We start from the raw sequence: 13,707 nt of genomic DNA on the forward strand, positions 1-13,707 counted from the left end.
GAGAGAAGGAACACAACAAGCAGGGGGCAGTGGGAGAGGGAGAAGCAGGCTTCCCGCGGAGCAGGGAGCCCGATGCGGGGCTCGATCCCAGGACCCTGGGATCATGACCGGAGCCGAAGGCAGACGCTTAACTGACCGAGCCACCCAGGCGCCCCTAAAACTAAAGTGATTTTGATTTGCAAGTGGCAGGAAAAAAAATTCTCTCTTGTATCAATCATCTTCTACTTCAGATTACTTCTGCAAAGTAGAAGTACAATGTCCAGCACACAATCCAAAGTAGCCAGGCATACAGGAAGACATAACAGCATGAATGAAAACTGGGAGAAACAAGAGACAACAGAACAAACCTACATGGGCTTTGGGATATGGAAGAGAACAGAGACTGTAAAATAACCATGCAAGCCATGCTCAAGATAGATTTTTCTTTTTAAGACTTATTTATTTTAGAGAGAGAGAAAGAACTAGGAGAGGAGCAGAAGGAAAGGGAGAGACTCTCAAGGGCTCAATCTCACGACCCTGAGATCATGACCTGAGCTGAACCAAGTCAGAGGCTCAACTGACTGAGCCACCCAGGCGCCCCCAAGATAGAGTTTTTTTTAAATACTGAGAGTTTTGATAGGTAACTGGAATTTATAAAAATAAGCCAAATGGGAATTTTAGAATTTAAAAAGTAATTCAGAATGGGTAGGCTTAACAGACTAAATACAGTTAAAGAGATGGTAAATTAAAACATATTATCCAAAGAAAATAACCAAGATAAAGCAAGTAAAAATCAGAAGGTAACAGACATAGAAGACACAATGAAAAGATCTAGTATACACGTAATGGGTGCGCCAGAAAGAAAGATGAAAAGAATGAGGGAAAAGCAGGATTTGAAGAGACAGTGGATGAGTTTACAAAACCAATGAAAGAAGTCCTACTACACCAAGCAGGATTTTTAAAAATCCACAAATAGCTGGGTCATAATAAAACTGCAGAAAACCCTGAGGGTTGCTGGGGGGTGGGGGGAACTAGGTGATGGGCATTATTAAGGAAGGCACATGATGTGATGAGCACTGGGTGTTACATGCCAACTGATGAATCACTGAACTCTACCTCTGAAACTAATAATACACTATATGTTAATTCATTGAATTTAAGTAAAATAAAATTCAAAAAAAAAAAACTACAGAAAACCGGGGTGCCTGGGTGGCTCAGTCATTAAGCGTCTGCCTTCGGCTCAGGTCATGGCCCCAGAGTCCTGGGATCGAGCCCCGTGGGCTCCCCGCTCCGCGGGAAGCCTGCTTCTCCCTCTCCCACTCCCCATGTTTGTGTTCCCTCTCTCACTGTGTCTTTCTCTGTCAAATAAATAAAATCTTAAAAAAAAAAAAAAAGAAAAACTGCAGAAAGCCAAAATCAAAGAGAAAACCTTAAAGGCAGCTGGAGAAAAAGGCATATTACCTACAAAGGAATAATAATTCAGAGTGACAGTTTAGTCCTCAAAAAAAAAAAAAAAACAAAAGTAAATCATTAGACAACGGAACAATATCTTAACCCTACTTACAAAAAAATTAACTGCCAACCATTCAAAACAGCAATATCCTTCAAGAACGAAAGCAGAATGAATACATTTTCAGACATAAAAAACAAAATTTCTCAGCAGCAGGCTCTAAGGGAAACAGAAAAGGCCTTTTTTTTCAGACAATAGAAAAATGGTTCCAAAAAAAGCACAGAAATGGAAAAAAATACAACAAAAACTATAAACGTATGTGGAAATGTAACTGAATACAGACTGAAAAATAGTAGTAATTATATGTTTTCATGTAGAAACATATAAGAATTAAAATATACTAAAACAATGGTATACAAGTTGGGGGTGGGGGGGTGGTTAATGGAGTTAAAGTATTCCAAGGTCCTTATCTGAGAAAAAATTAAAGTACCAATTTTAAAAAATTAAATAAAATGAAAATACCAATGAACAATATACTTTGATAAATTAAGAATGCATTATAATCTCCAGAGTAACCACTAAAAGAATAGTGAAATGAATATAAAATTTCTAGCTAATAGAGGCTTGAAAATGTAATCATTAAAAAAGAAAATCCCATAGCCTACCAAAAGGCAAGAAAAATAAAAAATAGAGCAGATAGGAAAAAAAAGAGAAAGCACTTAATAAGTAGAGTTAAACCCAAGTCACATGTACATTGACTAAATAATCCAATTAGGAGGCAAAAATTTTCAAGCTGGATTAGGAAAAAAAAAATCAACTCTGTTAAATATAAAAGACACATCTAAAATATCACTGTACAGGGGCGCCTGGGTGGCTCAGTCGTTAAGCATCTGCCTTCGGCTCAGGTCGTGATCCCAGGGTCCTGGTATCAAGCCCCACATCGGGCTCCCTGCTCCGCGGGAAGCCTGCTTCTCCCTCTCCCACTCCCACTGCTTGTGTTCCTTCTCTCGCTGTGTCTCTGTCAAATAAATAAATAAAATCTTTAAAAAGTAAATAAAAATAAAAAATATCACTGTACATCCTACAGATATTAAAAATGAGATTATTAACAAATTTATGCCAATATTTGAAAATCTAGATGAAAAAGATAAATCCTAGAAATAGCTTATAAAACTGACAATAAAAGAAAATTTTAAATTATTTGAAGAGTTGTCATACCATTCAACAAACCCATGAATAAAAGTTCAAGGCTAGACTTCCTCACCAGTGAATTTTGCCAAACATGGCAGGATGAAATAATACTGCTATCACACCAACTCTTCTAGAAAACTAAACAAAGTGAGCTCTCTCCAACTTACTTTTTTTTTTAAGATTTATTTATTTATTTGAGAGAGAGAGAGAGGAGAGCATGGGGAAAGGGGGGGAGGGAGAGGGAGAGAGTCTCAAGCTAACTCTGCTGGGTGCCAAGCCCCAGGAGGGGCTGGATCTCACTACCAGACATCATGACCTGAGCTGAAACAAAGAGTCGGATGCTTAACCAACTGCGCCACCTAGGGCGCCCCTCTCCTACTTAATTTTTAAGGCCAGTATAATCTTGATACCAAATTTCACAATGTTATGAAAAAGAAAAAGTACAATTCAATCCTACTAATTTATAAGGATGCAAAATTCCTAAATAAAAGATTAGCAAGTGGGGGAGCCTGGATATAAGGTCAATATAAAAAAAAAAACAACTATACGTCTAGAGGTCAGCAAAAAAGTGATTAGAAAATGCAATTTTAGAGAGAATTTTTTTTTTAAGTAGGCTCCACACCCAGCGTGGAGCCCAACATGGGGCTTGAACTCACACCCCTGAGATCAAGACCTGAGCTAAGATCAAGAATCAGAAGCCCAATCAACTGAGCTACCCAGGCATCCTAGGTATTTATTTCCTTTTTCTAAGGATTTTATGTATTTATTCGAGAGAGAGTAGGGGAAGGAGCAGAGGGAAATGGACAAGCAGACTGGGCGCTGAGCACAGAGCCTGACTCGGGGCTGGATCCCATGGCCCTGAGATCATGACCTGGGGTGAAACCAAAAGTCAACGCTCAACTGACTGAGCAACCCCCACCCCCAGGTACCCTAGAAAATGAAATTTTAGTAGAGTGAAAAAACATGAAATATCTAGGAACAAATCTAATAAAAATATGTAAGCCCTCTACACAGAGAACTATGAAACATCACTGAGAGAAATTTTAACAGAACTAAATAGAGGAACATACTATGTTCATGGACCAGAAGACTTGATATTATAAAGGTATCAATTTTGCCCAAATTTATTTATAGACTCGATGCAATTGCAATCAAAATCCCAACAGTTTAAGTCTTTGTTGCTGCTGTGGTTTTGTTTTGTTTTGTTTTGGTGGAACTTTAATAAGTTGACTCTAAAATGCCGTGTAAATTAAAAGACAAAGCTAAGAAATTCTTAAAGAACAAAAAACAAGATAAGAATACTTGATCAAAGGGGCGCCTGGGTGGCTCAGTCAGTTAAGCGTCTGCCTTCAGCTCAGGTCATGATCCCAGGGTCCTGGGATCGAGCCCCACATCGGGCTCCCTGCTCCGCGGGAAGCCTGCTTCTCCCTCTCCCACTCCCCCTGCTTGTGTTCCCTCTCTCACTGTGTCTCTGTCAAATAAATAAATAAAATCTTTAAAAAATAAAAAAAAAGAATACTTGATCAAATGAATGTAAACTCTTATTTTAAAACTACAGTTTGGTACGGGAGCAAGAATATTCTAATTAACAAAGGGAACAGGCTAGGGGTGCCTGGGTGGCTCAGTCGTTGGGCGTCTGCCCTCAGCTCGGGTCATGGTCCCAGGACCCTGGTATGGAGCCCTGCATTGGGCTCCCTGCTCCGCGGGGGGCCTGCTTCTCCCTCCTTCACTCCCCCTGCTTGTGTTCCCTCTCTCACTGTGTCTTTCTCTGTGAAATAAAATCTTTTAATTAAAAAAAAAAAAAAAGGAATAGGCTAGAGTGCCCTAACAAGTCAACTGTCATATATCTGGGCACTTGACATATGACCAAGGTAGCCTTGGTCATACAGAGCAGTGACAACAGATTTACCAATAAATCATGGTGGGGCAACTGATGTCCACACAAATTTTTTAAAAATAAAACTTGACCCTTATCTCACACAATATGCAAAAATTAATTCCCAGTGATTTGTAAATTTAAGTTTAGGTGTTAAACTGAAAAGTTTCTAGAAGATAATAGATTTATAACCTCAATCTAGAAAAAGACTTATTGAACAGGACACAATAAAACACTACCCGTAAAGGAAATGGAAGCCATAAAGAATTCAGACATGAAAATTAAACGAGAAATCACTCTCTCCTTAAGAGACTAAACACGCAGGCAAGCAACAGAATGAAGATTTTGCCATACATATAACCAACTATGAACTCACCTCCAGAATATATTGAAAAAAAAAAAACCAATAATCAGTAAGAAAAAGACAAACGATCCAATTGAAAAGTGGGCAAAAGACTCGAACAAGCATGTCAGAATATCTCAAATGGCCAATTAACATGAAAAAGGTGCTCAACCTCATTAGTCAGGAAAAAGCAAATAAACTCCACAATGTGGTATTACTATAAAACCACCAGAATGGTTAAAATTACAAAGACTGATGATGTTGGCAAGGGTATGGAGCAAGGGAAATTCCCATACATTGCTGGTGGGAGTATACTGGTACAACTACTCTGGAACACAGTTTGGTATTACCTGCTAAAGCTGATGATACACATAACCTATGAGCTAGTAATTCCTCTCTGCACCAGTGCACTCATTAAACGGACGACGACGACGATGATGATGATGATGATGATGATATGAAAGAAAGGGTAACCAACATCACGTTTCTCTCCTTTTGATTAGGACTGATCATTCTGTTTGTTCCCACCTCCCAGATCCATCCCTAGGAGGCTGATCCCTAGGGACTAGAGCACCAGGACATCCTGTCCAGCTGGCTTCTCTTGGGTCCCACAGATGAAAGACAGTGGCAGAAGCCGACAGGGTAGGAGGAGAGAAGCCAGGCATGTCCTCTCCACTTCCTTTTTGCTGTACTCTGAGTTTCTAGGGGACCCTGCTTCTCCGGAGGCCCAAGCTCCTCCTGCCTGGCTCCAGCTCACAAGGCTTCCAGAAGCATCATTCCTGTCTCCTAGGGTGGTAACAGCCTCCACCGCTGGGCCTTTCACTGGTTCGGGTAACCCTGCCTCCATCTTTCTAAGTTGTCTTTTCACCAACTCTCTTCATTTGAACTAGGTTTGGTTCTGTTTTCTGCTGGGACCCCGTGGAGTGGCAATTTTATATTAATTTATATGATTATTTTATCAACACTTGTCTTCTCCACAAGGCTGTGAGTTTCATGACACTGGCACTTCAGACACTGCCAACAAATATTTGTTAAATGATTCAGTAAGTTAATGAAAGCACATTAAGTTAAGGAACTCACATCAGGATCAAAATATACTATACATAGTTCAAGGATTTCTAAAACGTTCCTGCTATATTTAATGTGGCACCAATCTATCAGAGCAGACATTTTTCCTCTTTTAGTTGAAAAAAGGCCTTTGTTGGCAGGAATATTTTTACTTGTGATAATAATTTCAAGATACAACTTTATCTTTCTGAAGTAAGTTATCAATAATGAGATTCCAGGTGGACTGTGGTTACAGCTCTGAGTCAGTAGGAACATAATAAAAATATTAACTAGGAAAACAAGGCTCTGTATCTCTGAATTTTTCATAACCTATTACATATGACTCTAGAAAAGAAATACTACTTAGTAGTTACACAGCGTAGGATGGTTAACTCCAGGCAGGAAATGTTCTTTGTTAATACAATAAACTACCTATTTACCTTGTTGTTTTAGGCTTAAAGAAGGACAACCTGGGCTGATCCCAGTATTAGATATGCAAGCTACGGATTAGTGTATATAGTTAGACAACTTCTACAAAATGAACTGGAAAATTCTGATTCTAGGCCACTAATCAGAATTTCCAGAACAGGGTCTGGAGCTCTGCATATTGCCTTCTCTTTTATGGCAGAAAAAGTGTAGAATAATCAGGTTGGCTATAAGTGATATGATATACTAGCCAAGATCCTTTAAACCCATATATGCCATAAAACATATTTTATTTATTTGAATTTTAATCTTGAGAAAATTAGTCTGTAAACTATAATCATGACTACATATGCACCTTATCAAAAATTTTTAGTTCATAGCACAGCATTTTGAAAGCTAGCATGTAAGCTCCCAGAGGGTGATACAGTTTGGACTCGACAGAGGTCAAAGTTCATCTCTTTTCTGCAGTCTCTTTCCTGGTTAAACCTCTCCTATTTCTTCTGCCAACTTCTGGACTGTAAAAAGTATCCCAGTTCTCTTCATTCTAACCACCATGGAGAGGGGAAGGTCCAATTTCTCTAGTATGGTATGAGTTCAAGATTATTTTGTAATCTCCCAGCAAGCAAACAAGTTAGTTAATAACGAAGACCTTTCTAATAGGGCACTACTTGGGCTATGGGTCTGATTTTACAATCCTTAAATGATAGGGCATGGTTTTACTAGTAGTTACATTATTAATAATACCTTGTGAGGGGGTTCGGCTAAGTGATTGAGTTAAAATAGTTAAAATGCAGTTACACTGCTAATTCTTTTTACAACCAGATAACTTGCTTTCTTATGTCTAATTAGGTTGCAACAATAACAATAAAAATCCTTTTTCATTCTCTTCAATCATAACTAATATAGAAAATGACCACACCAGCCTCTTACTGATCGCTTCCCTGGAAACAAAAGAGCATTTTATACCTGATCCTGCCATGATCAGCAAAAAGAATGAAGTAAAAATTAACCGTCCTCTACTTCTCTCGCCCATATACAAAGCGATATTTTTTAAGAGGGATGGGGAAGGGAGGGGGGTTAGGGAGAAGTACTGCATTCAATTCATAAGGGCTGCTTCCCCCCCATCTCCATTTTCATCAACACCCACTTAAGGGGGTGCCCGGTACTCGAAGGGCCCCCTAGCCTGACAGGGTAAGAGAAGAATCATCTCTTTCAAAGACTGAAAAATCACGACTCCCGATACCTTCCACGCACCCAAGTGGGGGCGGGCCGCCCAGCCCCGGGGGACCGGGCGGCGTCCCGGGTGCCCGCAGCCGAGGGCCGCGGGCGGCGCCGCAGCGCTCCCGGACCCTCCCGCACCAACTGGCCGCAGGTCCTTACCCGCTAGTCCGCCGCCGCCGCCTCCATCGCCCGCGTGCCCCTTCCTCCGCTGCAGGATGAAGTAGGGGTTGGCCCTCTCGGTGATCCACAGCGCGTTAGCCAGCAGCACCTCTTCGGGGTTCACCCACATGTTCCCGGGCGCCGCGAGCGGACACACAATGGGGCCGCGGGTCGGGTCCTGCACACACCGGCGCGCACAGGCGCGCACTCCCGGGCACACGCGCGCCCTCCCGCCTGCTAGGTGCGGCGGCGGAGAGCGACTTCACCAGCCGGCCGCCCGCGGCGCCCGGGCCACAACAAAGCCCCCGCGGGAGGCCGGGGAGGACGGCGAGGACACGGGCGCGGCGAGCAGCATCCTCCCGGCGGCGGCGCCGCCCCCCGCGAGCCCAGGCCCGCCGCCCCGCAGCTCGGCTCCGGCCCACGGCGGCGCGAGGAGCGGGCGGAGGGGGAAGTGGTGGCGCTCAGTCCCGCGATCCGCGGCCGCGGCGAGCAGGGCTGCGGGCGACAGGAGCGCACACTGCCCCGCGGCGAGGGCCGAGCTGGGCTGGGGCGCGGCTGCTCCCGCAGCACCTAGCCGAGCTCCGGGCCGCCTCCGTCTGTAGCCGCTCCGCGCGCTGGGTCACCGCGCGGTAACACTCCCCGCCGGGGCCACTGGCACACGCAGCGAAGCCCAGCTCGCCGCTGGAAGGGCGCTCCGGACGCTGCGAATGAATGACGCGAGCGCGGCTCACTGGGAACGGGCCCGGGTGACACCAGTTTCCGCGGACGCGGGTCCTCCGCGGGTTCCCAGCGCCGAGCCCAGCTGCTGCGGCCGTCTTTGGGGCAACCTTCTGGGCACCGTGGGCCAAGCACTCGGCCCCACGCCCATTTCAGCGGAGAAGACGCTGCCAGCCTCCGTGCGTGTGTGTGTGTGTGTGTGTGTGTGTGTGCGCGCGCGCGCGCGCGCTGTGTGTTTATGGTTGACGCTCTGTAAGCTAGCGCCACCCCTCTTCCCAGGAAATAAGTGTTTCAAGGTTCCAGACTAGCAGCTAGATACCCGGTCGGAAGTGGACGCAGCCAATGGTTGTCCATGTTTTTGTTTCCTGCACCCCTAGGGCAAGTCATGCGCTAAACTTGTCACCGCCTATAAGCCCTCCCCCTCTCCATTGCATTGTAATTAAAGTGGCCCAGCTAAGTGCATTACATCACTTCTTTCCTTGACCTGTGGGGCATGAGCAATAGCGAAGTTGGAAGCAGCCCAAGAGCTTAGGCCAACTAATTCACACTACCACTGTTCCTATTTCAGGCATTTGGAGCTGCGAGGACTGGGCACAGCAGAATTCAGGGATTTATTCACACTTAATAGATGGATTTAAAAAAAAATTTTTTTTTAATCATTGAGATTAGAGACACAAAGGCCAGCTTTATCCCTAAACGGTTTTGCATTCCCCCAGTACTTCAAGCCTCTTGGGATCACAGCCGATCTACCTATATATCTGATGACCTTTTTTCACCTGGGAGATCTGCAGACAGCCAGATCAGCAAAAAGAGGCTCTACTTCCCAGATGATGGGAATTTATCTAGCTCTGCTTTGTTGTGGAAGTTGGACATCCTAGAGACTTCCTTTCCAAACAAGAAAAGCAAACCATTCCCAAAGCAAATGAGACTTTCTTGTGTGCACTTAAGCATTTTTGCTTCTGTAGCTCTCATCTGTACTGCTGAATCCCTTCAAATGGCAAAGTGAATGCATCCCAGCCATTTTAATGAGACTGCTGCCTCTGTGCCTGTTGGTTTCTGCTCAGTGAGCTCTCAAGGAAAATGGAAGTTTCTCCCTTATCACATTGACTGACCTTCTGCCTCTTTAGGAAACAGTTTAGACCTCTAGGCATTTGTGGAAACTTCACATATTTAACACAGACTCAAAAATGTCATTTGGCATCTTTGGCCATAGCACAGTGCCTTTAGTCATAGACTCTATTGCAAGTCAAGCACAATAAACATTAAGACTGCAAATCATACATATGTAAAAATTTAATAATATATTTATATAGCTGAATATTTTTTAAGGCTTCCATGAATACTCCTTCATTTTTTTTTTGTAATTAACATTTTTTAAAACTCCATTAAGTATCTTCATATTGTCTTTTTTTTTTAAGATTTTATTATTGAGGACACCTGGGTGGCTCAGTTGGTTAGGTGACTGCCTTCAGCTCAGATCACGATCCTGGGGTCCTGGGATCGAGTCCCACATCAGGGTCCCCCTGCTCAGCGGGAAGCCTGCTTCTCCCTCTCCCTCTGCCTGCTGCTCCCCCTGCTTGTGCTCTCTGTCAAATAAATAAAAATCTTTAAAAAGAAAAGATTTTATTATTTGTTGGGGGGGGCACAGAGGGAGAATGAGAGGGAGAAGCGGACTCCCAGCTGAGCAGAGAGCCGGATGTGGGGCTCCATCCCAGGAACCTGAGATCATGACCCCAGCCATAGGGTGTCGCTTAACTGCCTGGGCCACCCAGGCTCCCCCCACCTTCATAATGTCTTTTAGAGTGTCCTTATCATACTGCTCAAAGTTGTGATGTGATTTTAGCTTAGCATTTTTTATCTATTGGTACCAAAATGCTATTTATGTCTAATTCATGTGTTCATTCACTCACCCTTACATTCAAGGCGTATTTTTTTTAAGATTTTATTTATTTGACAGAGAGAAACCCAGCGAGAGAGGGAACACAAGCAGGTGGAGTGGGAGAGGGAGAAGGAGGCTTCCCGCTGAGTGGGGAGCCCGATGCGGGGCTCGATCCCAGGACCCTGGGACCATGACCTGAGCCGAAGGCAGACGCTTAACGACTGAGCCACGCAGGCACCCCAACAATGCGTAGTTACTGAATACCTAATATGCTTTAGGCCCTGGGGATAACAAGTGAACAAACCATATAAAAATCTTTGCCTTGGTCGCCGCCGCCTCCCGCCCGGGTTCCTTCAGCCCAGCCCCGTCCAGCCCAGTTCCTGGGAGGATGAAGTTCATGTATAAAGAGGAGCATCCGTTCGAGAAACGCCGCTCTGAAGGCGAGAAGATCCGAAAGAAATACCTGGACCGGGTTCGGGTGATAATAGAAAAGGCTCCCAAAGCTCGGATAGGCGACCTGGACAAAAAGAAATATCTGGTGCCTTCTGATCTCACAGTTGGTCTGTTCTACTTCTTGATCCGGAAGTGAAATCATCTCCGAGCTGAGGATGCCTTGTTTTTCTTTGTCAACAATGTCATTCCGCCCACCAGTGCCACAATGGGTCAGCTATGCCAGGAACACCATGAAGAAGACTCCTTTCTATACATCGCCTACAGTGATGGAAGTGTCTACGGTCTGTGAAGCTGCTCCCCCTGAGATGGGGGGTCCCGTTCTACAAAGAGAGAGGTGCCCCCCACGTCCTTGACCTACTCCTCCTCGGGGCTCAACCACCACCTCCCTTCTTCAGGACCTACACTTCCTAATGTTTGAGGCTCTCTTCCAGCCCCTCTTAGCAGGAGGGCTTATGGGGAAGGTGACCTCTTGGACTTCTCCTTTCTCCCCTTTCTCCCCTTTCTCTTACCACCTTTCCCACTCTGCTTTAGACTTCCGGATTGTCAATCTGTCACATCCAGCGATTGTTTGGGTTTCTAACTGCCCAAGGGACTCAGAACCCCAACATTCCCTTCCTTTCAAAACCTTCTTTTTTGGGGGTAGATGGAAGGGACTGAAATTGTGGGGAGAAGGTAGGAGGCACATCAATAAAGAGGAAACCACCAAGCTGAACTGGAAAAAAAAATCTTTGCCTTAATGAAGATTAAATGCAAAATTAATAATAAAAACCAAAACAAATTTACAAAAATTTGCTTTGAGAACAAGATTGGATGCCAAGAAGAAAGAAGAAAAAATTTGAAGTCCTTAGCTTTTTTCTAGTTTTTTGTAAGAGTTAGAGCATAATCTTTCCAGGAAATCAGGGTTTCCATTATTACAATGAATTGTGTTAACCTGTAGGAGAAGGCACTGCAAAGAATCAGAGAAGCTACAAGGAACTTAGGGCAGCTTGCGGGGCTCATACTGCCAACCACTCACTTACTAAAGTGCAGCTTTGTTTAAAAAAAAAAAAAAAACAATCAAATATACCTGAACTAGAAATAATGCAAAGACAAATTAATTCCACCAACCAGTTCATCGGGATAGGTTTTTTTTTTTTTTTTTTTTTTGAGACAGGTATTTTTAGCTTTCAATTCAATTCATGGTTTTAAACCCAAGGATTGTCTCAAGCCACTTAAAGAAGAAAAGCATGTAACAGATGCCTAGATAAAGTAGGGGTAAATGACCTCAGTCTCTGTGTCTCGCTGAGATCGTCTACTCTCCCCTCTCCCACTAGAAAGCATCAACTCAGATAGGGTTTTGGTGCCCCCACCTCCACCCCTTGGAGCAACCAATGGGTTTACTGCTTAGTGGGCAGCTCTAACTGAAACAAAATTGTGTGTCTTTGGCAATTCTGATCCCCCCCCCATTCCTACAGTGTTTCTACTTTTTCTGCTTTTCACCTTCACAGGGGTGTATTTTCTTCCCTTTCCTCACCCCTCTCCAAATAAGTCTTTATTTTGCCTTTTAGGGATTTGCCCCACCCTTGGAAATGCTGCGGAGTCTTGGGCACTTTATTTCTGCCCACACCCTCTCGCCTCTCTGCATCGGCAGCCTCAAGAGTGGGCAAGTCAGTAGAAAATTCAGGTCTAGTCTAAGCAGAGAAAATTCACCCAGCAGAATAAGGTACTAATGCTCCCCTGGGAGAAACCAACTCCTCCCCTAGACTCCTAGCTGAAGGTAACATGTTAATAGGAACCATTTTTTTAAGTGTCCACATTTTCCTTGTCCAACCTGGAAGGGCAGGAGCTATGGTAGAACATTTGGAATGTCTAGTGTCCAGTGAGGTAGAAGGAGAAAGGTTTACCAGTTGGAGTAAAGAAGGGTGGTATTGCTTCAAAGATCCAAGACTTTATAGTAGCTTTGATATCTGAAGAGACCTTCACAGTGGGTGTGAGTTGCTAATCCAGCTGGAAAAACTAGATCAACCAGTCACCACAAAGTCTACTCTGCAAGTAATAGAGCTAATTGATGATACAGAAGCAACAGTTTGGTTCTTTCAGCTTTCAGTGGCTGAACAGATCCCTAGCCAAGACCATCCTTACATGTAGTACGTATTGAGGGGAAAGATCCTTCAAAATAGATCTGTAATCGTACTGCCCTGCCTCTGTTCAGTGAATCAGTCCACCTTTTGAATTCTAAGATGCTCTGGAAATAAAAAATGAATAAAACATTATTTTCTTCCATGTTGGAGAACTGTGCCCAAGATGACCTCTGTCAAATGCTGTGTTTCTGGAATCAAGAAAGAAGACAGCAAGTCTTTAGGGGGAAAAAATGAAGCAAGGTATTTCACCAATTTGTTTTCTGATTAACTGTCATTAAAGAGGGCAAATTTTTTTTTTAAAGATTTTATTTATTTATTTGACACACAGAGAGAGAGCGACAGCTAAAGAGGGAACACAAGCAGGGGAAGTGGGAGAGGAAGAAGGAGGGTTCCCGCAGAGCAGGGAGCTCGATCATGCGGGGCTTGATCCCTGGACCCTGGGATCATGACCTGAGCCCATGATTCCATGAGCCCACGAGCTGAAGGCAGACACTTAACGACTGAGCCATCCAGGCGCCCCTAAAAAGGGTAAGTTTTAATGGTTGGGAAAGATAAGGTCAAGAGCTTATACCATAGGGAAGGGAGGCACTTTGCCTACTTCAAAATTCTCCATTGCAAATTCCCTGAGGGCCGAGACTGTGAAAAGATCATTGTTATAACCCTGGGCATAGCACCTTCACCTCCGAAAATGCCCAACAAGGAGGTGCATACTTGGCTGATGAACTTCAAATTTAAGAAAGGTTTTGAGATTTAAGAAGGAAAAGAAACCCTGATTACAGTTACATTCAGCTCCCCAGATTATGTACAAGGAAACTAAAGCTTAGAAAAAGGAAGGGGCTTGACTCA

The 13,707-nt window shown here is 43.9% G+C and overlaps 1 protein-coding gene and 1 pseudogene across 1 annotated transcript in view; one reads left to right on the forward strand and one right to left on the reverse strand.

Annotated features, from left to right (window-relative positions):
- TBC1D9 (TBC1 domain family member 9) overlaps positions 1–8,673 on the reverse strand; it is a 114,570-nt gene extending 105,897 nt beyond the window's left edge. Inside the window, exon 1 of the mRNA XM_025874233.2 lies at positions 7,693–8,673. Within this exon, the coding sequence (XP_025730018.1) occupies positions 7,693–7,822 (130 nt within the window). The 5' untranslated portion in view covers positions 7,823–8,673. The remainder of the gene's footprint in view (positions 1–7,692) is intronic.
- A 1,971-nt stretch (positions 8,674–10,644) lies between these two features.
- On the forward strand, positions 10,645–11,052 carry LOC112826088 (gamma-aminobutyric acid receptor-associated protein pseudogene; annotated as a pseudogene).
- Positions 11,053–13,707: the final 2,655 nt, after the last annotated feature.

The sequence above is a fragment of the Callorhinus ursinus genome, unplaced genomic scaffold (assembly GCF_003265705.2).
Source record: "Callorhinus ursinus isolate GAN/ISIS: 27379988/994484 unplaced genomic scaffold, GSC_fseal_2.0 scaffold4, whole genome shotgun sequence".
Taxonomy (NCBI): domain Eukaryota; kingdom Metazoa; phylum Chordata; class Mammalia; order Carnivora; family Otariidae; genus Callorhinus; species Callorhinus ursinus.